Here is a 23,161-nt window from a genome sequence, read left to right as displayed (position 1 = left end):
ACATTTTAAGTGGAGTAGCTTTCGTAATGCTTATAACAATGTCATATATATCTTCATGTGCAGCCAATACTACACACAAGTCTACATAGACTGACATAGATTGGAATTCATTTTCAGGTCACTCTTAATATTTGCAGTTAGTGAGATATGGATGTGCAGTTATACACTTTGAGTGATTATGCAGAAAGTATGAAGTTAAGATTTTTTGTGGCAATTCTGTTTGCTATTTCCAAAATAGCTCATTCTGAGTTTATGTTCCTGGCAAGTAATTCTTGAGAAATATTGCATCATATTGCACAATACTGTATTCATAAACAGGGCCCAAATGGAGGAATAGTGGTTTCAAATTTAGTCTGTGTGAAGTTCGTATGTTCTCCCTGTGTGTACATGGGTTTTCTCCTGGTTCTCTGGTCTCCAAGAACTTGCAGAGGATTATTGGACTCTCTAAATTGTAGTAGTTGTGTGTTGTCTCTGTTTGCCCTGTGATGAACCGGTGACCTGTCCAGGGCGTACGTACCCTGCATTTAAACATATACATATACAAGATACATAATCTTATGACCTGCTTATTTCATTACAATTGGAAAGGTAAAATAAATGGATTGTGACCAGCCTTTTATTCATTCATATTTCATTTTCAAGACCACCTGTAACTGACAGATAAAAACAGAAATATACACATCAAATGTAAATTACAAAAAAGTAAAAGACAAAATTAATGAAAAGGAAGCAGCACCGGGAGGCGACAACCAAGAAAAATTTACTAGATATTTTGACCCTTGATCTTTATACACAATCATGTTATAACCTCCATGTGGTATTTTTTATGAAATGAACATAGAACTTTGTCCACCTTCATGCTGATGACTCACCCATCACTGAATCTCTGCCAACATGTGCAGGCACACCTACTCACCACTTCGTCACTGACTGAACCTGCTGGAGTTAATTTGCCAATTAAGTACAATACTGACAGTGAAGCAAGAACTTGCCTTTTACTTCATCACAAAAAGGATTTTCACACTACGAGTACGGTCCGTAAAATCCTTGTCTTGAAACATACCATTATTCCACAAATAAGACAATTCTCCTTAAGGGTGACTCATAACTCGCCAAGTCACCATTGTTCCAAAAGTATACAAGCGCACACATAAAGCAAGGACAATTATGATTAAGACAACTTAATATTGTCTTGTATCAAAATAATTTTTATTGAAAATATCCAGGTCCTCATGAGCAACACAAAAGTCATCTCAGAATATCAACATAAGAGGAATGAGTGATATCATTTTCAAATTCAAATTTACAAATTACAAAATTGATCTATCAGCAAGTAATCTTGTTCTGTCACATGACTATGCATGAGTGTTTCAGTGCTTTTTAATTCATGCCTGATTTTTCCCCCACATTGGTGTTTAAGGCACATATTGTGACATTTACTTTTATAAAACATCTGTACAAATTCAGAACCTGTGAATTAAAGTTGAAAACATTGCAAGAGCATTTCAGTGAATACTGGGGGTTTGAGACAAAATAAACAGAACAATAACTATAGAATATATATCTTTTTAAAAGCCAGTACTCCTGTTTAAATGGGTTGTTATTGAAAGTCAAACTTTTTAAGTGCAAAACCAATCCACAAAATGAATGAAGTGACACACATGAATGGAGACATTTAACAGAAATATAAAACAAGCCTTCAATCGTCTCTGAGACTGGAAACATATCAGTGAAAATTGAATGTCTACAAAAGAAAGAAACAAACAAAGCTTTTTGCTGTCAATTCAACAGAATCTCTTCTGTAGACTGGAAATGTCAGTTAAAAAGCAATTGTGCTGAGTGTTCCTATTGTATGTTAATTCCCCAAGAGACTATGTACCGAATCCCCTTCTTTGGAAGTAAAATGATGCTGCAATGACATTGTTGTATCCTTAGGCAACACCTGTACAAGAACACACATTTAAAAACGGCGACATCTTTAACAGTTAAACTGAATCAGATCTCTCCGACAGAGAGCAATTAATATACATTTCAAACACCTAAAATCAAGTCTATATGTGAAATATCACAGCACACTCATATTTCAAACTTCCACGTGTCTTCTAAGTCCTGCCCTGTGTCAAGAGGGACCAGACGGCCTCATCAGCATCCTTCTCGCTCCACTTCCTTCTCAGACACCACAGGCAAGATGAGGTGCGAGATGCGACTCCACAGTCCTCCGAACTTGTCAACGTCCATCTCGTTAAAGGAAGTTTGACTGCTGGAGCTGACCAACTTCTCCTTGACATAGTCTTGGACCATCTCCTCCACATCCATCATACTCTGCTCAGTGCTCAGCTCATCCCGAGGCAGTAGCACAGTAAACAACAGGAACACACTCTTATATGCTGCAGTCTCATGGTCGCAGTAGCGATAAAAAATGAGGGTGGAACCCGGAGGCAGTTCCTCAAGGCGATGAATGACTGCCACAGGTTTATCACCTTCAAAGGCTTCCTTTAGCTTGCTGTCGATGTCCAGCTTTACCGTGTCGCTCTCCTGGCCAGCTTTGCTGGCTCCATCAATGTGGAGGATGGTGCCATTGAGGGCAGATGAGAAAGAGGAAGCCAGACTCTGAGCAAGGCAGTGCAGTGTCCTCTTAGCCCTGCGACCAGCTGTAATGATCAGGCTCACCGGCTCCGTGGGCTGGGCTGTTCTGAGGTGCTTTTCCAGGTGAATTTTGCTCCGCTTCCACAACTCAGGCCGCTGACTGGGGAATTGAGTCTCAAGAAGAGACAACTGATCTACAAACAATTCAGCCTCCACAGCCCTGGTTGAATGACTCCCATGATCTCCAAGCCTTTGGAGGAGAGGGATTTTTTTGAATGCCAACAAGGCAGCAGAACTAAGCAGCACCAGCAGAACCACACAGCACAAATACCACATAAAACCTGAAAGGACATTAGGCAAATTTAGAACTTCAAATTATTGAGACAAAGAATCTTCTGGTGTAAATATGACAATCACCTCGAGAGGAGTGTCCAGAGCTTGTCTTGATGACTTTGGTTTTTTTTACCTGTTCTGTAAGAGAAAACCTCATTTAGGCACTGTCATATACAATCAGAGTGACATTGCATCATGTCAAGAGTAAAATTCAGTTAAACGTGTAATACCTTGTTTCTTGGACTTGACAGGTTCTTTGTTAATTGGAATGTTATTAAAACGGTGATGAATTGTGCTGTAATCCCTCGGCCGTTGATCACCTGACAACGGAGAATTTATCAATGTAGAAATATAAAAAAAACAGTGATTGGTGCAATTTTCTTGACCAAAACCCACATTAATAATGGAAATGTGTAAATTACCAGCTGTACTGGCCATGGACTTCATCCTACTCTGGTACTCAGGTATGCTGGTTTTGGAGGCTGGAGCATCGTGCCTGTTTAGTAGTGGTCTCACTGGCACTACAGGCTTGCTAGAAGCTGCAGGTTTTTTGGTTGGTGGTTTTTCTGAACACAAACAAACCAGAGTAGGACAACTGTATTATCCTCCCTTAATATAATCATTACCATACACAATTCAGTTACTGCATATTCATACCTGTTATTGTTTTCTTCAAGTCTGAATCTTTAATTACAGCATAGGGTTGGCAGCGTTCATTGAGCTCTACCAAAGGGAATAAATTGACTTCTCCAGCAGCGTCTAACACAGAGAAAATCCCAGTGGCAAATCCTGTGAAAATTCATGTAATTGGTGTCAAAATGAGTTACATTTTAAAATGTCCATCAACCAGAACACATGTGGAATTTAAGATGATGCTACATCTGTTGTTTGATTGCTCACACACAATAGCAGCAGGATGAAGAAAAAAAAACCCTTTCAATTAGTGATTAATGATGAGCTTATGAGATTGATATCATTAAAACACTACACTGACACTTATCACTTCAAATAAAAATGCGAAGTCATCACAGCCGTATCATTATCATCACAGTGTCAAGAAAAAAGATGTTTAAATGTAGTAAAGGACAAACCTTGGCATAATACGGGTGGACAAGTGGTATGTGATGAATCCTCCATGGGTGAGTCCACTACCTGGTCTGTAGTTTTCTCCATATTTTCAGCCGACTCCTGAGCCTCCATCTCATTCCCATCGCCATGGCTGCCGGCTGCTCTTTCAGTCTTCAGTCGTCTCTTTTTGCTAGGGGACTCTGTGGATGAGGGAATTATGTTTTTTTTCTATAGCACTTTTATTGCTAAAATGCAGTGTCTTATAAGCCCTTATGGGCTTGGCACTAATGAGTGGATGACACACAAATCAATCAATCAATGTACCCAGAGCTTCATCCATATATTTTGTTGTTTCCCAGACTTAAAAAAAATAAAGAGCTGCATTTCAAACCCTCTCCCAACTCTCCTCTATCAAACCTAATCTACTCCTAGCACTGTTAGGTATTATTGATGTGAAGGGATTATCAAAAGCTAAAAGAGATGCTCTGTCCTTTCCCTCTCTTTTGGCATGACAGGCAATCCTTCTGAGGAAGAAGAGGTCTACCTAACTCACACATTCTCACAGTCTTTAGCACCCTTGTCTAAACTGGAGAAAATTACTCTCCATTATTATTCTCCATGCCTGTCTTTAAACTGCCCTGTTGATTTATTTCCTATGGGAGGAAAATTGCAGGAAAAGGTCAACACTCTACAACACTCATTTCTGCTGCAAGGCATCTCTCAATCAAAACCTAGTTTGACGACGTCATGAAACAGCAGGTAATCACGGTAATTGTCCAGTGAGACCTTCAGTGGCAGCCAACGGTAATGAGTCGTTGTGATACATTAGTGACCAATACACTCAATAAAATTAAAGAGACAACACACTGGCTACAAGAAGAGGTACTGATTATTTCCTTGCAAAAATCTAATTTTCTCTTTAAGGGTTGGTAAAATACTATATTTTTACACTTTTGACAGACAGTTTGTTCTTCTGTTTAGTTTCAAGACTGTTTATGCAATACTTATTAATACATTGTCTATACGTTTGTATGAAAGTTTGTCTCATTTTACAAATGCTGTGGAAGTGGTTTGTTGTCTGAATGTTTAAACAGAATATTTCCTTTTTCTTCTTATACATTTACATTTGAATATATACACACACATATATATATATATATATATATACATATATACACATACACATATCAATTAACACATTATTAGACGTATAACTGACATTATAACTGATATTTTTCAGAGCAGATACATTTGAAACACTGATAATGCATCACATAATGGGAAGAAAATTAAACTGGTTTCACTCGGTGGTTACGATCTGGATACATGTTCTGTATGTATCATCTCTGTGCTGTACACGATGTTAATGAGAATAAGTTCGAGGATCTACAGACTCAATAATCAACTTACTGCTCTGAGGACCAATACTTTCATCGTGTATTGCTGTACGCCGAGAGGCTTGCCTCTGTTGCCTCTGGGGTTTTGTAGACTGAGTAACTTTATTGTTTTTAGGCATGGTTGTTATTCAAACTTAGCATGGGATCTGAAAAGAGTATTTTCTTCTATAGGTATTGGGTATTCAATACCTCATTTTTTTTCTATCCTTTGTTCAGTGTTGTCCTTTTATCTTTGCTTTGATATGTACTGATTATTACACACGAGGAGGGGGTGCTTATTAGAAATTTGAGCTGCAATTCATTTTTCCTAAGCAGGGCAGCTTTGCACCTCTTGGTGTACAACCTGTTGGACATTATTTGAAGATTTATAGTATGAGGCTTATAAGGACTTTGAACTGCAATGAAGGTCTTCTCTTCTTTATGTATTGGGTATCCAATAGCTAATGTTTCTAGCATTTGTTCAATGTTCTCCTTCAATTTTTGCTTTGCTTTTGAATTTGATAGTGAATGATTGTTTGTCTCTATGTGGCCCTGTGATGGACTGGTCAACTGTCCAGGGTGTACCCCACCTATCGCCTATGTCAGCTGGGATTGCCACCAGCAACCCACCACGACCTTCATGTGGAGCAGTAGAAGATGGATGAACACAGTTTAAGGCTGGTGTATTGTTAGGTTCCCATATTTCTGAAAATCTGACAAGCATGCCCCTGCAATGTTTTAAATTTGCAATACAGAAACTGTTTTAAATGTTAAAGGTCGCTGTTGTACGTTACATATTTGATATACTATGTCGTCTTTAAAGTAAGTAAAGTTTATCTTGTTTGTTTATCAGAACTGGGAGTCATCCCAAAAGCTTTTTGTCAAATTGCAATAGAAAAACGAAAGTTCAATAGCCTCGATGTTTAAGTAACATAGTACACGTTACATTTTTACATTTAACATTTGCTGTAAAAATAATAAAACAATTAATGTTAAGAAGAGCATCTCACCTCCCTCGTCTGAATCACCCTCCTCCTTTTCTCTGGAACCATTGACGGCTGCAACAGGAGCTTTGTTACCTGAGCTGCTCCGTGTCCTCTTCAGTGGACCCCGAGGGGTCACCTCAAAACTCGATGCTACAGAAGGAAAATTAAGAAAATATGAATTTGTCACCGCTACTTAAGTGAAACACAGCAAAGTAAAGCTACGTAACGCAGAGTGGTTTCGTTAGTAAACTTTGCGTGAGCTAGCTCCGGCGGCTAAGCTGACTAACTCTTACCTCTGTTACTGGATAAGTGTCTCGTCGATCTCCTCAAGGGGACGAGTTCCTTATTCTGAGAAATCTTGGCATCCATGTGTGATTATAACTCGACGTCGCGACACCAGAAAACACTAGTTACATAGTACGATAAGTGAAAACATGTCGCGAACGGAGAGATCTTAGACCGGATGGGACGGCACCACTATCAGGAAACTATCTCATCAGAAACAAGGGCAGCACCGAAGGTTCCGCCCAAATAACGTGATCAGAGTGTGTCTGCGCGAACACACAGGGGCGACAAGGAAACTGCACAAAGGTCATTTCCAGTGGCGATATGATCGACGAATCCCGTGGTAAGAACTTTTTTCTCTGTATTTATCTGTATATATATTCCAATCGGTCGATAACACAATTCAACGGCTATGGAGACTTGCTAACCTGTAACTAGCTTAAATTGTCTGTCACACAACCTGCTAGCTTGTTAGTTAACCAACAGTTCACACATTATACATGTTTGTCGGGTGGGTTTTCTTGCGAAATATTGTTATTTAACCTCAACTTTATAGTTGACATGTTGTCTGCTCGCGCTGCGAATTTAGTTGTTAGTTAGCCTCCACGTATTCGTTTACAAAACCACAAATGATACATATAAACGATGTGTGTTCATCTGCCTGAAAACGTTGTTAGTAAACACTTGAGGAGTGCAAAGAACACAGAGAGAGAGAGAGAGATTGGTTGTCATGATAAATTAGGCCACATCAGCAGTTTTATGAGGACTCTGACTATTTGAAAATAGAATACTATACTATCAGATGTTAGTTGACCTGTTATATCAAACGTTACATTTGTTTTGTACAGATTTGTATAGCTCAGTGTTTATTGGACACAAAGTATTTTCTTTAGTCTTTCCTGCAGATACCAGTCAATAAAGTCCGCAAATATGGAACATTATGTCCCAGGTGAAGAGAACCAACAGGAAAAGAGTGAACACTCAAGAGGTAAAATATTCAATAGTAATTATAGTAATTATTATTCCAGTAAGTGATATGAGTCATATTCATTTCTTGATGCCCAGTATGTATTTAATATTTTACACATGTTCTGTCGCCCAACAAGATTTAGCTTCTTCATCTGCATCAACAATCAAAGAGTGCAACAGTGACAACAGTGAAACCACAGAGAAAGCTGATGTTAAAAGTAAGTAACATTAAATATTCTTTCATTTCATCAATTACTCACTTACACCTCTAATCTTTTGTTATTTACTTGTTTGGTAGAGGATACCATATGTTGACGTCATTGTGACCATGAACCAAATCTGAAGACTGAAGCAGAAATAAAAATAGCCTTCTTGAAAACTGAAAAATTAAACTGGTTCAGTCAGACAGTAATGATAATGGTGATCACACGAGAGAGTTGACAACAAAGCAGCCAGCAATGCAACCTGAGATTCCTAGTGAGTGCTTCCTGTAAAGGTCTTATCACAAATAATTCAGAAGTAATATTGTGTTTTATTAAACAAAAAAAACAAAAACAAAGAAGCCTCTATAATTTCTATTAGTTGTAAGAGTTCTGCAATTACCAATGTTATAAATGATTGGATGATATCATATCTGTCATGGAAGTTAACGTTCATTTATTTTTATAGTAAACAAACTCATTGGGCAGAAGAAAGAGACAGAAACAACTGGTTTACCATCCCAGGATGATGAAGCGAATGACCAAGTAGATCGACACGAAGCAAGTCCCACTCAGGAATCATCAGCTGTTGAATACACACATGTTGGAGCTGGAGGGGGTAAGTTCAACTACTTTTCTGAAATTATAATTTTTAAAAACTTTATATTAACTTCTGTTGTTTCGAGCTTTTTGGTTCAACTGTCCAATTTTATCCGATGTATTCATATCCAGCCTGTTCCAGTTTACAGCAGCAAGCATAATTTACAAGTGGGAAGCATTTAAGGGATCACACATTTGTATTTTATTATTATTTTTTTGGTGAAGAGAACCAACAGGAAGAGAGTGAACACTCAGGAGGTAAAATATTCAAGCAAAGTCAATAATATAGTGATATTATTTCAGTAAGTGATATGAGTCATATTCATTTCTCGATGCCCAGTATGTATTTAATATTTTACACATCTTCTGTTGCCCAACAAGATTTAGCTTCTTCATCTGCATCAACAATCAAAGAGCGCAACAGTGACAACATTGAAATCACAGAGCAGGCTGATGTTAAAAGTAAGTAACATTAAATATTCCTTCATTAATTACTTAATTTACTTACTCGTCAGAATTACACCTCTAATCTTTTGTTATTTACTTGTTTGGTAGAGGATACCATATGTTGACGTCATTGTGACCATGAACCAAATCTGAAGACTGAAGCAGAAATAAAAATAGCCTTCTTGAAAACTGTAAAATTAAACCGGTTCAGTCAGACTAAACCCTGGATGACACTTAATTTGCAATTTTTATTACAGGCAGTGGTTCACCTGAAGACGAGATGCCTCTTACCGAAGGATCTCCTTCACATGAGGACAGCAAGACCACTACTCAGGCTAAAGACAGTAATGATGATGGTGATCACAAGAGAGAGTTGACAACAAAGCAGCCAGCAATGCAACCTGAGATTTCTGGTGAGTGCTTCCTGTAAAGGTCTTATGACAAATAATTCAGAGGTAATATTGTGTTTTATTAAACAAAAAAAACAAAACAAAGAAGCCTCTATAATTTCTATTAGTTGTAAGAGTTCTGCAATTACCAATGTTATAAATGATTGGATGATATCATATCTGTCATGGAAGTTAACGTCCATTTATTTTTATAGTAAACAACCTCATTGGGCAGAAGACCGAGACAGAAACAACTGGTTTACCATCCCAGGATGATGAAGCGAATGACCAAGTAGATCGACCCGAAGCAAGTCCCACTCAGGAATCATCAGCTGTTGAATACACAAATGTTGGAGCTGGAGGGGGTAAGTTCAACTACTTTTCTGAAATTATAATTTTTAAAAACTTTATATTAACTTCTGTTGTTTCGAGCTTTTTGGTTCAACTGTCCAATTTTATCCGATGTATTCATATCCAGCCTGTTCCAGTTTACAGCAGCAAGCATAATTTACAAGTGGGAAGCATTTAAGGGATCACACATTTGTATTTTATTATTATTTTTTTGGTGAAGAGAACCAACAGGAAGAGAGTGAACACTCAGGAGGTAAAATATTCAAGCAAGGTCAATAATATAGTGATATTATTTCAGTAAGTGATATGAGTCATATTCATTTCTCGATGCCCAGTATGTATTTAATATTTTACACATCTTCTGTTGCCCAACAAGATTTAGCTTCTTCATCTGCATCAACAATCAAAGAGCGCAACAGTGACAACATTGAAATCACAGAGCAGGCTGATGTTAAAAGTAAGTAACATTAAATATTCCTTCATTAATTACTTAATTTACTTACTCGTCAGAATTACACCTCTAATCTTTTGTTATTTACTTGTTTGGTAGAGGATACCATATGTTGACGTCATTGTGACCATGAACCAAATCTGAAGACTGAAGCAGAAATAAAAATAGCCTTCTTGAAAACTGTAAAATTAAACCAGTTCAGTCAGACTAAACCCTGGATGACAATTTGCCATTTTTATTACAGGCAGTGGTTCACCTGAAGACGAGATGCCTCTTACTGAAGGCTCTCCTCCACATGAGGACAGCAAGACCACTTCTCAGGCTAAAGACAGTAATGATGATGGTGATCACAAGAGAGAGTTGACAACAAAGCAGCCAGCAATGCAACCTGAGATTCCTGGTGAGTGCTTCCTGTAAAGGTCTTATGACAAATAATTCAGAGGTAATATTGTGTTTTATTAAACAAAAAAAACAAAACAAAGAAGCCTCTATAATTTCTATTAGTTGCAAGAGTTCTGCAATTACCAATGTTATAAATGATTGGATGATATCATATCTGTCATGGAAGTTAACGTCCATTTATTTTTATAGTAAACAACCTCATTGGGCAGAAGAAAGGGTGTTATTTTTTTTTTTTTTATACTTCTGTTATTGTGTGTTCTCCCTCAAGGTAATGGAAGAGGCCCAGAGCCTGATCCCTCAGAGAAGGAAGAGGAAGAGAATGTGGAGAAACATGAACAGAGACTAAATGTTCAAGAGACAACTGAATCCCCATTTACAGTGGTTACTAGATTTCTTAGAGGTAATCTTTGTCTCTATCTTCTATCTCCTCTTGTTTGTTTTGATTGTAAATTCATAATACATTTCCGATTAAGACAAAATGTGTGCCCTTCTCTTCACAGGAAAAGTAAAATTCCTGATTCCAGTGGTTTTAGCTATTGTTGCTGTCCTCCTGATGACTCCCCACCAGCCTGAGTCTCCACCTCTGATGAACAATGTAGACATTCTCCTCAGGCAGATGGAAAAAGTAAAGACCCAGTTCCCTCATCAGCGTGCTGAGCTCTGGAAAAGGAGCAAGATCCACCTGAAGAGGCACCTCCAGACAGCTCAGCCTACAGCACCTGTGAATCTCATCCTAACTGCTGGCCTCAGAGGTGAGAGGACGCTGCACTGCCTGGCTCAGAGCCTGGCCTCTGCTTTCTCTTTTGCCGTCAACGCCTCTGTCCTCCACATTGATGGAGCCCGTGCAGCCAGCCAGGACAGCGACCAGGTCAAACTGGACATTGACAGCAAGTTGCAAGGAGCTTTCGAGGGGGACAAACCTGTTGCTGTCATTCACCGCTTTGAGGAGCTGCCTCCAGGCTCCACGCTCATTTTCTATCGTTACTGTGACCACGAGAATGCGGCGTATAAGGGGACTGTACTAATCTTTACGGTGCTGCTGGAGGAAGAAGAGATTCCTGGCAAGATTTCTTTGAACTCTGTGGAGGAGATGGTGGACGACCACCTTAAGAAGAAGTTCCTCTCTCATAGCCGCCCTGTGTCTTTTGACAGGATGGACCTTGATAAGTATGGTGGACTGTGGAGCCGTATTTCTCACCTCATCCTTCCTGTGGCAGCTGAGGAAAGGATAGAATATGAAGGATGCTGGGGTATATAAATAACCCCTCTGTCATATCTTAGCAGGTGGTGTGGTGGTGTTAACAACCCAAAGGTTTCTTACTCTTTTTAAGGTTGCAACAAATGAAGGTATCAGGTGGAAATAATTATGCCTATTTTGATAATTATGCCTTTGGATATTGTCTAATATCTATGTGGACCTTATTATTGAAAATGTTTGATAAAACTAGGGCTGGGTATCACACTTCAGTGGTACCGACATGAGTATCATGTCCCCTAAGAGCAAAAATGTGTTTTAATTTGACATAACATTTGGTACCGAAGGAGATACATGTGTTGTAATTTAACATAACATTTTGGTACCTAAGGAGATAATCTCATCAGCGTTGGAGAGACAATAATCATGCAGCTCGTGATCGTCTCAAAGCGTGCAGGAAGTCGTGTCTGAAGACAGAGTTCATTTCCAATGTGAAAAGAGGAAGACGGAGCGTGAAATGTGTGTTAGTGTGTCTGAGCTGTATTTTCAAAGGCTCTTGGAACCAATATGAGATGACTAAGTGTGACTGCATGGGTCAGTTAAAAGTCAAGAATTTTACCCTAATGTGTAATGTCTTAAATAAAAAAAAAAGTTAAATAAAATGAGTATAGAAAAAAAGTCCAGATAAAGATAATGACACCTTTTATGGAAAAATGTAAATTAAAATGCAGCAGCACTTTATTAGTAACTGATTTACTTTAATTATAGAGAACTTCAGAGTGTGTAAGATTTTGATGGTAGCTGATGTAATGTGTATACATTTTTAAAAGTATTTCATGAAAGAAAATCTAATTCTCGTCACAAACTCAATTATTCATTTGGTATCAGGACATTGGTGTAACTTTGTTTAGTTTCTGTGTGATTGTCAAACCTGCATGGCACCATCACGTGCCTTAAAATACATTTTCATACACCACTTTCTGTAAATATATGCACATTATGGGGACATTGTGATGGAGGGGAAGAAGTAAGCTATTAAATGTGCCTTAAGGTGTAAAATAAATACTAGCCCAACTTAAGTTGTTTTCATTGTGTGCTGCTTTGTTGCGGACAGAGGGCAGCAGAGCTTCGAGTGAAACCAGGCGAATGAACCGTGATCAAGTCATAGTGCAACAGGCTGAACAATGTTTTTGAAACAAACTGCAAGTTGATCCTTACACACACACACACACACACACACAATCACAAAATCAAACTCACATCTTAACTCCCAGTTCCATCTAAATGTGTGATTCTAACTTAATAAAGTGCGCGTCGAGTAAGAAGAATTTGGAAGCAGTTGAACCCCTCCTGCCTGAGAATCAGATCCGCCTCCTGTCAGCGCTGCTCCAGCATCAACAGCAGATGCCGGCTGCTCTCCTCTCAGGGTGCAACGGTTTCTCTGGGCTCATTTCGCCTTCACCCTCTTCGAATATGAAGGACATGGCACTGCGCAATGATGCGTGATCCACTCTGATGACTTTTTGGATTCACATATCTGACTCTGGAGCTATGCCATTTCATTTGGAACCTAATTAATTAATTGGTGACAATTAATTAAACTGTGTCCTTTCTTCGCTCTGTGAGCATCCAACATGTATAATTTATGCGTCGTCGTCCTGGTGTGTTGTGCGTTTTATCCACGGGGCCTTGCCGCGCCACAGCGCGTGGGTGCAGAGCCCGGGTCGCAACCTGTGAGCAACAACGACAGGCTTCAGGAGGAGATAGAAGGGCAGGAGAGCATCCTCTCCAAGGTAGGGTGACATTTTCTTTAAAGCCATACAGAATTTCGTTCATGTCTTTTGTGCGTAAAAATTCAAAAAAGTTTGAGCGTGGTGTAAAACATCCGTCCTCTTCTCTTCGTAGCTGCTGGGTGATTATGACAAAGTGAAAGCCGTGTCGGAGGGCTCTGACTGTGGCTGTAAATGTGTTGTCAGACCCCTGAGCAGGAGCGCCTGTCGTCGGATAGAAGAGGGCAGCGCCACGGTGCAGGATTTCTTTACCGTGGAGACCATCACATCTGGACCTGAGTGCAAGTGCGCCTGCATCGCGCCTCCGTCAGCGGTCAACCCCTGCGAGGGCGAATTCAGGCTGAAGAGGCTGAGGGAGGCTGGAAAAGAGAATGTCAAGGTGAAATGTCCATTGGATCACTGGAGGCGTGGATGTCACGGTTTAAAAAAAAAAAATCAAATTCACTGAAGGATAGCGCCTCATTTAATTTCATAACCAGGGATTCAAAGTTGGACGCGCCCATTTTACGCATGGTTTGTTATGGTAAACCCCACCTTTTTTTTTTTTTGACGGAATCTACTTGATCATTTTAGTTGTCCACCATCCTTGAGCTGCTGGAAGGCTCCTTCTATGGCATGGATCTACTGAAGCTGCACTCCATCACCAATAAGCTCCTGCATCGTGTGGAACACATTGAAAAGGTAACAGTGTGTTAATGTTCTTCGGGATTCAATGGGTCCAGTCAACTCTGAGAAAAACCAGGGAGAACTATATAATTGTAATTGTGGTTCTGTCTTTAAATTGAGCCCACTTGACCTTATGTAATGGACCAGCAAAACACCTCAATTGATCTCCAGTACTACATTTATTAAGTATTTCTAAACAGTTTCAGCTGCTCACTGTCTGAATGCTTGAATATGAAAAAGCCTCCTCAAGTTGAGGTGGAGTTGTGCTGCCTGGAAGTTTGTTGAAGTTCTCAAACTCCCAACAAATCATAAATCAGAAGTGAAAGTTGTACGCCCAAACTGGTGATACACAAGTCGCATAATACAAACAAAATCAAATACATGATCAAAATACACAGACCAGCCACAATAAAAAAAACTGGTAACTGTTTAGAATGTGATGGCAGAGCCGTGAAAGTCTGTGCCCTCTTTTATAAGTTCATTTTTGTCATGATCTGTAATGTCATTTAAAAGTTACTTTGAACTTTCACTAATTCTCCATAATAACTTCATGACTGGACAAAATCAAAACCACACTGATCAGCCACAGCAGTGAAGCTCCTTTTGTTTTGTATTGCTTTAACTGAAAACACCAAAGTGTTTAGTTTTGATTCGGTTTCTTTAAATTCCAAAATATTCAAAATGATCCTGACTGGGGCAACTGCTGAGGATATTAATATTTTTATTCAATTTATTGGCCTGTTTTACTTAGTATTTTATATCCTGATCAGTAAAAGCAAGTGTATTTTTTTAAAGCTGATGTCAAAGTCATATTAATTGTAATAATAACTACGTATGTGTGGTTTGTCAGGTTAATATAAACATGTGTTGATGTTGCCCCATGTGATTTACTGTAGCTGCCCAACGTTGAGACAGCCGTGATGTGATGGGTCGACCACAAACTGTCTCAAATGATCACTTTAAGAGTTGGCAATAACATGAATGGCTAAATGAAGTGTGGCCTTAGTTTCACCGTTTTGAAATTCTAGTGACCTCACTAAAGGATCGCGAACACGGGGAGTGTCCCTGTTTTAGCATTTAGACTCTCTAATGACGACATTTTGATGTGTCACACTGGGTAAGGCAAGCTTGTAAAACTTTTGGCTGAATTCCATTTAGCTGCTTTAGCCACCTTCTGATTCACTGTCACACTGTTCAATCTTTTTAGGGACATTTGAATAGAAAAGGAGAAAGGTATTATTTATATTAAGTGTTAGTGATCGCATTAACGACTGTGTGAAAGTGAACCAGCATACATCCCAAAGCTGAGGAAGCGAAGTGGAACTCAGGCATCATTCATTTGATTATTTACACCTGTGACCTGTCAAAATCGCTGAAACAATTACTCAATTACTCGATTATTAATCAGTTACTAAATGAATCTTAACTATTTTGATAATCGATTAATCGGTTTGAGGGTCATATGTTTCGGTTTTTTGTTCCATAAAACAAAGAAATCATTAATCCTCAATCATTTTGGTTTGTGGACAAAACAAGACATTTGAGAACATCCGTCATTTCCAGGTTGGACAAACACTGGTCAACACTTTTCAACACTGATGACTTGATTCATTAAGAGAATAATTGACAGATTCATTGATTATTAAAAACAATCGTTAGTTTCAGCCGTACTGCTGTGCAAAGGGCCCCTCACACCTGTTCTACTAGTCAATGGGTCTTTGCTTCTCGTGATTACAATGGCTATTCCTTATTAAATGTCCAGTGTGTGACAATTAGAGATTTCTAATGTTGAGACTGCAGATTGTGACTAATGGAGGACTTCCCTGCTCACCCGTCCCTTTCCCTTTCATATGCGAATGAAGCTCCCGCTTTCATGCTGTACAAATATGTCGTCTCTAAATGGCTGTAAATACTTAAAAAAGGCTCATTCTGCAGCTACAAAAACAACAAAAAGTATATTCAATTTCGGCCAATATACCCTCGTAAATGTTACACACTGGACCTTCAACCACATGGACAGTATTTCTGTTAATACCTTGATTTGTCCATGGCTGCATGAAGGTGGTGTCTCTGAACAACACCACAGATGAGGTGAAGCCCCAGGAGACTCCTCCCACTCAGGCAGATGTCACTGAAACCCCGCCCACCACTCCTGCTCACCAGCATCAGGACAAGAAGAGAGAAGAAGAGGTCAGTGGGGCAGCAGCACATCAGAACCCACAGGTAAATGTTACGATTGAAGTCTGTGATTGACTTAACTGTTCTATAATAATTCTGTGATAATAACATAATTAGTGTTTGGAGTAATGAAATAACACATTTGGATTTACTTAATTACTGATTAAAACTAATAATACCATTATACTAAAAGCAAAATACTTTTTTATACATGCAAACGGTAGTCAATACATAAAATACAGTTGTTCACTGTCACATCAAGACTATAACTTAGCCTCTACTATGAAATTAGATGGGACACGACACTAATTAGTAGGTTTGAGGTTATTATTATTAATGTACACGCTGTTCTACATACATGTACTGCATGTCTTGGGATTTTTACTATTAAACGAAGTCACTACAGACTTGTTTGGGTCTTGTGAGGAACTAAGTAACTTGTGTAAACCAACTATTACACAGCTTATGTGCCATCATTTGTGTCACAAGTCTCATACACAGTTAATGACACTAGTACGCTGTCATTGGTTTTTAAAAGTACATTTTAAGCATTTTGAAAACCTATTTGTGTGATTCGCTCCTGTGCTGTATATATATATATATATATATATATATATATATATATATATATTGATACTGAGGCAAATCCTGACATCTTCTGCACTAAAAGCGGTTGATTGAATTGCAATTAAGAAAACTAGCACACAATAGGTTATCGGGTTCAGATGTTGCTGATTATGTTGTATTACTTCAAAATGAAATGAACAACTATGTGTTCTTTCCACAAGCTCCTCCATAAAAATCATTGTCTACATGATTAAATATGAAGAATGTGTGAAGGAGTCCCAGTGGACAAGAGCAGACCTCAGACCAGTGGGCCGTCATCCACTATGGTCTGCAGTGTTGGGTGGATCATGAGATTTTGCAAGATAACTTGTTGCTGAGTTATTACTTATTTTTTTTGTTTAGTCAGGTGGTGCAAGAAACACAAACATTCAGACGCGAATGCTTGAACAAACCATAGGTTAAGCAAACACATTTGGAGAAATAATAAAAAGTAAAATAAACAGTTAAAGAGTTCATCCAAAGATCCACTGTTCACATGAGTCACCGTTTGGAGACTCACGATCTGGTTCAGCAGAGTGAAACATTCTGCTGACATTTTGGGTGTACTAACTTTTGAAGGTGTTTCCAAATAATGTGTTTCAGATGATGCTGTGTGTTTGTGTCTTTCTTTTGTCTGGCATCTGCATCTGAGTTAGACAGATGTATTGGTGTCGTTGTTTTGCCTCATTTCTGTTTTTATGTGTCTGTCTTTCCACCAACAGGCAAAGTATGAGGAGAAGTCGACTGAGGAAAACACATCCTTTTTGCAGATGGATGGTTCTGCTCAGATTATTGAGGTCAAAAACGTGGCGAACAAGGAGGCTCCTCAGGTATCGAAGGCTGGGCCCAATGGCATGATCATTAGAGGAATGACTTTTTACAAATCCGAGCCTGAACCAATGGTGGCAGATGATGGGGAACCTGGAGAGAACTGTAAGTACACACAATAAAGTGCAGCATGGTTTTAAAAATCAATAAACTGCCCATTCATCTGGATAAATTCATAAGATCTTTTAAAGCTAATTACACAACCCTAATGCTTACCTGGATTCTGCCTGCTGTCATGGCAACAGTCAAAGTGTTCATACAGATCTTGCTTGATCATCATGTTACAATATAGGTTTCCTTGATGAAACGTTTCCCTGTCTCTTCTCAGTTTTAGAGTATCATGGATTCAGTGGTGACGGCCCAAACGATCTCTTCATCGAGGAGAAACTTCTTCAGCACAGAGCCCCTCGCCCCAGGATGCGGGCAAGACCGCGATCATTTCGACCAAAGACAACGGCCCCGTTGCACGTCTCCAAAGAGACTGACCAGTCAACAAAACCAGAAGAAATCCAGTCCACCTCAGAAACTCATATCCAGTCCGTCAGCGCCACTGAATCCACATCACTTTGGTCAACACGAGCAAACAGTGACACAGCCATGACGACACAAAAAACTGGAACCCCAGACAGTGAACCTCAGACTACACAAAGAGTCACTGTTGCAAACAGTAAACAGATGATCCACTCGATGAATGAAGCAGCCGGCACCCCACCAAGTATCACTGCCAAGCAAACAACCCAAACTACTTTGAACACAGTTCATCGTCCTGAAGTTACAACCACAGAGGTAATCCTACCAACATTCACGGCAGAGAATACACTCGCTACTGTGATGGAAACATCTGCCTGGGAACCGAAAGAGCAAATGCACACGATGCCTGGCAGCACAGAATCGAACCCAAGCACACTTGCACCAAATCCAACCACAGAGGCTTCAACTATCAGCCCAACTTCCACTTATTCCATGACAACCCATGCTGCCCCGACCTCCACACCAGTTACCTTCACACAGGCTGCTACAACAGTGACAGAAGAAGAGTCTGGTTCAACTTTGCCACCAACCACACAGAGACTGACAACTTCAGCCTCACATTCTTCTGCAGCCGCCGCCGCTACCATTAGTACCACCACCACAACCACAACCACCACCACCACCACCACAACCACACAGGCTTCTCAGGTCAAACAGAAATACAAAAGCAGCTGGGAAGAGAAACTGGGGAAGGAGGAACATCGGGAATTACATGAACCAGTGCTGAGACAGCAGGACTCTGCTTCAGGAAAACCAGGTAAATAAATGAGATCTTCGTGTGAAATGACTAAATGACTAAGTTTTTCATTGTGTGAGGTCCAGTGTAAAAGAATTTATGGTGAGACTGCAGATTGTAAGAAACATTCCCTTTCCCATGCAATGCCCGGGAACTACGGTGGCCTTTGCATACCAGAAGGGATGTTGTTGTCAACAAGTGTGTGAAGTCATCCCTCAACTGATGATGTTTTACAGCTCTCTCCAGTCGATCACGATCTCACTTCATCTGCCATCTCCTCCTCCTCCTCCTTCTTCTTCTTCTTCTTCTTCCTCTTCTTTTTAGGTTTATGTGGGCACAGTCATTCTTCATTAGTAGCGCAGTAAGCTTCCACTTCCATAAGTGAAACCCACTCTCTGGCTTGTTTGTTTGTTCTGGCTGTTGTAGAGACAAGCCAGTGCAAGATGGTGGACTTCATTAAAGCAAGACTCTCGCCTCAAGTACATAGTCTAAGGATACAGACACTAAACAATATTTAGTCTCAAGTAATTATACACTTATGGGTAGAGCTGAAACAATGAATCGATTATTAATCGATTACTCAATTAATCGACAACTATTTTGATAATCGATTCATCGGTTCAAAGCTTTTTTCATGATTAAAACAAGATTTCCGATTGTTTAAGCTTCTTAAATGTGAGTATTTTCTTAATTTCTTTGCTCTGGAGAAAAAATTAAATCATTAAAAGTGAATCATTTCGGTTTGTGGACAAAACAAGACATTTGAGAACATCATCATTTCCAGTTTTGACGAACACTGATCAACATTTTTTAAGGTTTTCTGACATTTTATGGACCAAACGATTCATGGATTAATCGAGAAAATAATCGACAGATTAATCGATTATGAAAATAATCGTTAGTTGCAGCTCTACTTATGGGTAGTATATTCAGGTTCTACCTATTAACCTTCCTAAATGTTACACACAGTTCAAAAACTAGCAGATTTGGGGATTAGGCAATAGGCAAACTATTGACTGTAGGTGCATCCAACAGCTTTCACTAAAACACCACACATCAACCGGACGGTGGAGCTATGTAGATGGAAAGTTAAGTACCACTCAGTTCAGTTATCATCCTCGGGGGATCATGAATATCTGAGCACTTTTATGTCATCAATCTGATAGTTGTTCAAGTTTGGACCATAATGGTGGACTAGGTCACATAAAAGACCACAGCTACACTGTGTGGTTAAAGATATCTTATCACTAGAACAAAATATTGCCAAAGAAAACCCAGAGCCCACCATTTGTTGTCACTAGTTTGAAACACCAGTTGGTAGAGACATTTCATGCCGTTACCATTTTCATGTTAAATGTGTCAGAACTGTGAATCGATGTTGAAATCCAGTGTTCTATCATCTGTGACAGCCTCACCCTTTCCATGATTCAAGCTGCCTCAAAACAAGAGGCCGTAATTGTTTTCAGACCCTTTGACGTACTGTAGGTCTGGATGATGTTAAACTGTTGAACTTCTAAATCCTCACTCGAAGATCTCCGGGTCTTTTTTTTTTTTCCCACAGAGGAGTGTAAGGACACTTTGGCAACAATCTCTGAGCCAGTGACTCACAACACCTATGGCAGGAATGAAGGAGCATGGATGAAAGATCCCAAGTCAAATAATGACAAAATTTATGTCACAAACTTTTATTACGGAAACAACCTCCTGGAGTTTCGCAACCTGGAGGTTTTCAAACAAGGTAAGACCTAGTAGTGCAGTCTTGTTATCTTTTTTGTTAGATCTCTTCCTTGACCATTCTACTTCCCTCCCTCTTTAGGCCGTTTTACCAACTCCTACAAGCTTCCATACAACTGGATCGGCACTGGCCATGTGGTCTATGACGGGGCCTTCTACTACAACCGTGCTTTCTCTCGTGACATCATCAAGTTTGACCTGCGCCAGCGTCACGTGGCCTCCTGGACCATGCTCCACGACGCCCTGTTCGAAGAGTCGTCATCACCGTGGGATTGGCGCAGTCATTCCGACATCGACTTTGCTGTGGACGAGAGCGGCCTGTGGATCATCTACCCAGCGCTGGACGACGAGGGCTTCTTACAGGAAGTGACCGTTTTGAGTCGACTGGACCCCTCGGACCTCAGTATGCAGAGAGAGACCACCTGGAGAACGAGGCTCAGGAGGAACCGCTATGGGAACTGCTTCATCGTATGCGGCGTCCTTTATGCTGTTGACAGCAACAACCAAAGAGAGGCCAACCTGGAATACGCCTTCGACACACACACAAACACACAGATGATTCCCAGAATGCCCTTCATCAACAACTACACCTACATCACACAGATTGACTACAACCCCAAAGAGGGTGTGCTGTATGTGTGGGACAATGGACACCAAGTCACGTACAACATTAAGTTTGCTTATGTAGACCCCAATTAAGGGTTAGAGAGTAGTTATTTTATAAAGTTAATTCTATGGAAAGTGTGGATTGTAGATCAGTCCATGTGGCCTTCAGTGTGGAGACAAACGGAGGCCAAATGTACATAGAGTTGGGTCCAAAGGTTTGAGTAGAACCCAACTTTTTATGCTTTGGTATATTGTGATAAAATTGCTTTATCAGGACCATCTGAAATACATGAAACGGTGAGCCCGAAGTTGTAGAATGAATTAGACAAGGTGTCAGTGGATTTTGTCGAGCCAGCTCACATAAATCCCCAACTATTGTGGACAAATTCATTCTTTCTGTTTCATACACTTTATTTTCTATTATGATTTTCTTTGCATCGTATGACACAGGTCGCTGTCTTGTGAAAGCACTTACTCCCTCCATATCAGACTGCTTTGAAGAGACCACAATAAAGCTTGAAAATACTAAAGGGAAAGTTTCTTCTTTGTTAAAGTAGCTTTAATTATAGTTTTTGAGAGTTGGTCCCACAGGAAGGCTGACTTAAGACAGCCTGGCAGGAGAAGACAAAAGGAAGAGTGGGGCCATTTAATCCTGTAATCTACTGTTACAGTCAGGTTGGAGTAGATGAAAACACACAGGAACAGTGAATATATTGTACTTGCTGAAAACAGAAAATGAAATATTGCAGTTGTAGGACAGCCCAAGGATGGACATATAAGTCAGGTTAGAGAAAATCCAGTGTTTATTACACAGAATACAAAAAGAACCCCACACATGTTAATATTTGTTCTGTTGCCTTGACCGCAAGTCTTGTTGGGATGCAGTGAAAACAATGTGGGAAATCAAATTTATTTTTAAAACCATGGGGAGAAAAAAAGTAAACGAAAACGTTTGGCTTTTAACATCACATGTGTTAGGTGCATGTGTTTTTTTTTTGTAGCGTAAGAACAACCTTCTGTACAACTGTGTTCCTGAAAGAAATCCACTTCCACTCACAGTGGTATAGTTAGTATGTTGTGTAATCACAGTACAGACAAAATGGTACAGAAATAGTGACTAAATCTGATGACATTATTTCTAATTTAAAAATTCCCAAATTATAGGTAAAAAAGACACATTGAAATAAGGCATTATAATCAGAACTTACCAGGTTCTGCATTTACAGTGCAAATGTTGACAACTAATTTGAACTAGTATCTATCACTACTGCACACAGGATTTAAACAAAGAATGTCCAAAATACAATTTTACAGCTTTAAGTGCATCAAAGTGCAATTCATATATTATTTATAATAACCGCTAGCTTTTTAGTGGAAATTTCAAATTAGTTTTTTTTTCTTTTCCATTTAAGGATTAAATGTCTTTGTCTTTAAAAGTATTTGATATGCCCGTTCATTTTCAGTGGTCAGTTACAATAAAAGGTTCCCAAAACAAAACAAAACAAGACAGATGAGGAAAACAAAGGCAGAAGACATTTTAACAGCAGAAAGCAAATTGCTTCACACCACAAAATTCCTGTGACATAATAATAAACAGATAGAATATATATATATATATATATATATACATACGAGTTATTTTATAAGCAACGCACAGTGCAATGACAACCATAAAAACATAATTTATACTTGAAAAAAACAGCACTCGAAACCAGAAAATAGTGGTTTGTGCTCACTGATCACTTACCTTTCCTGAGTTTATCGATTCTTCTGGTGCCACATGTAATTAATCTAGCATCTTATTGTTTCACAAACAGAATTTCTTTTTTTCTTTTTAGCTGACTACAG

The 23,161-nt window shown here is 39.3% G+C and overlaps 3 protein-coding genes across 7 annotated transcripts; 2 read left to right on the top strand and 1 right to left on the bottom strand.

The window, feature by feature from the left end:
- Window positions 1-1,187: 1,187 nt before the first annotated feature.
- On the bottom strand, window positions 1,188-6,785 carry LOC131465530 (torsin-1A-interacting protein 2-like). 2 transcript variants are annotated; one of them, XM_058638283.1, is made up of 8 exons: window positions 6,643-6,785; window positions 6,374-6,499; window positions 4,011-4,187; window positions 3,577-3,708; window positions 3,342-3,485; window positions 3,150-3,239; window positions 3,004-3,057; window positions 1,188-2,927 (listed from the first exon to the last, which is right to left on the bottom strand). In XM_058638283.1, the coding sequence occupies exons 1-8, from the start codon at window positions 6,716-6,718 to the stop codon at window positions 2,143-2,145; spliced, it is 1,584 nt and encodes a 527-aa protein (XP_058494266.1). In that variant the 5' UTR covers window positions 6,719-6,785; the 3' UTR covers window positions 1,188-2,142. The 2 variants fall into 2 exon arrangements, with proteins under 2 accessions (XP_058494266.1, XP_058494267.1); XM_058638284.1 differs by lacking the exons at window positions 6,374-6,499; window positions 6,643-6,785 and adding an exon at window positions 5,398-5,690.
- A 55-nt stretch (window positions 6,786-6,840) lies between these two features.
- LOC131465529 (torsin-1A-interacting protein 2-like) lies at window positions 6,841-12,717 on the top strand. Of its 3 annotated transcripts, XM_058638280.1 has the most exons (11): window positions 6,841-6,977; window positions 7,528-7,622; window positions 7,741-7,821; window positions 8,273-8,422; window positions 8,785-8,865; window positions 9,108-9,263; window positions 9,455-9,604; window positions 9,967-10,047; window positions 10,286-10,441; window positions 10,712-10,843; window positions 10,944-12,717. In XM_058638280.1, exons 2-11 carry the CDS (start codon window positions 7,565-7,567, stop codon window positions 11,699-11,701), a joined length of 1,803 nt encoding a protein of 600 aa, XP_058494263.1. In that variant the 5' UTR covers window positions 6,841-6,977; window positions 7,528-7,564; the 3' UTR covers window positions 11,702-12,717. The 3 variants fall into 3 exon arrangements, with proteins under 3 accessions (XP_058494263.1, XP_058494265.1, XP_058494264.1); XM_058638281.1 differs by lacking the exons at window positions 6,841-6,977; window positions 7,528-7,622 and adding an exon at window positions 7,902-8,080; XM_058638282.1 differs by lacking the exons at window positions 9,967-10,047; window positions 10,286-10,441 and having other exon boundaries at window positions 6,860-6,977.
- A 292-nt stretch (window positions 12,718-13,009) lies between these two features.
- Window positions 13,010-21,583, top strand: olfml2ba (olfactomedin-like 2Ba). Of its 2 annotated transcripts, none has more exons than XM_058638279.1 (8): window positions 13,010-13,431; window positions 13,544-13,807; window positions 14,002-14,109; window positions 16,156-16,284; window positions 17,601-17,811; window positions 18,035-18,994; window positions 20,535-20,711; window positions 20,790-21,583. In XM_058638279.1, exons 1-8 carry the CDS (start codon window positions 13,273-13,275, stop codon window positions 21,404-21,406), a joined length of 2,625 nt encoding a protein of 874 aa, XP_058494262.1. In that variant the 5' UTR covers window positions 13,010-13,272; the 3' UTR covers window positions 21,407-21,583. The 2 variants fall into 2 exon arrangements, with proteins under 2 accessions (XP_058494262.1, XP_058494261.1); XM_058638278.1 differs by having other exon boundaries at window positions 13,012-13,431; window positions 16,156-16,317.
- Window positions 21,584-23,161: the final 1,578 nt, after the last annotated feature.

The sequence above is a fragment of the Solea solea genome, chromosome 9 (genome assembly GCF_958295425.1).
Source record: "Solea solea chromosome 9, fSolSol10.1, whole genome shotgun sequence".
NCBI classification, from domain to species: domain Eukaryota; kingdom Metazoa; phylum Chordata; class Actinopteri; order Pleuronectiformes; family Soleidae; genus Solea; species Solea solea.
Note: the sequence above shows the minus strand (reverse complement) of the source record. Positions and strands in the feature narration are given on the sequence as shown.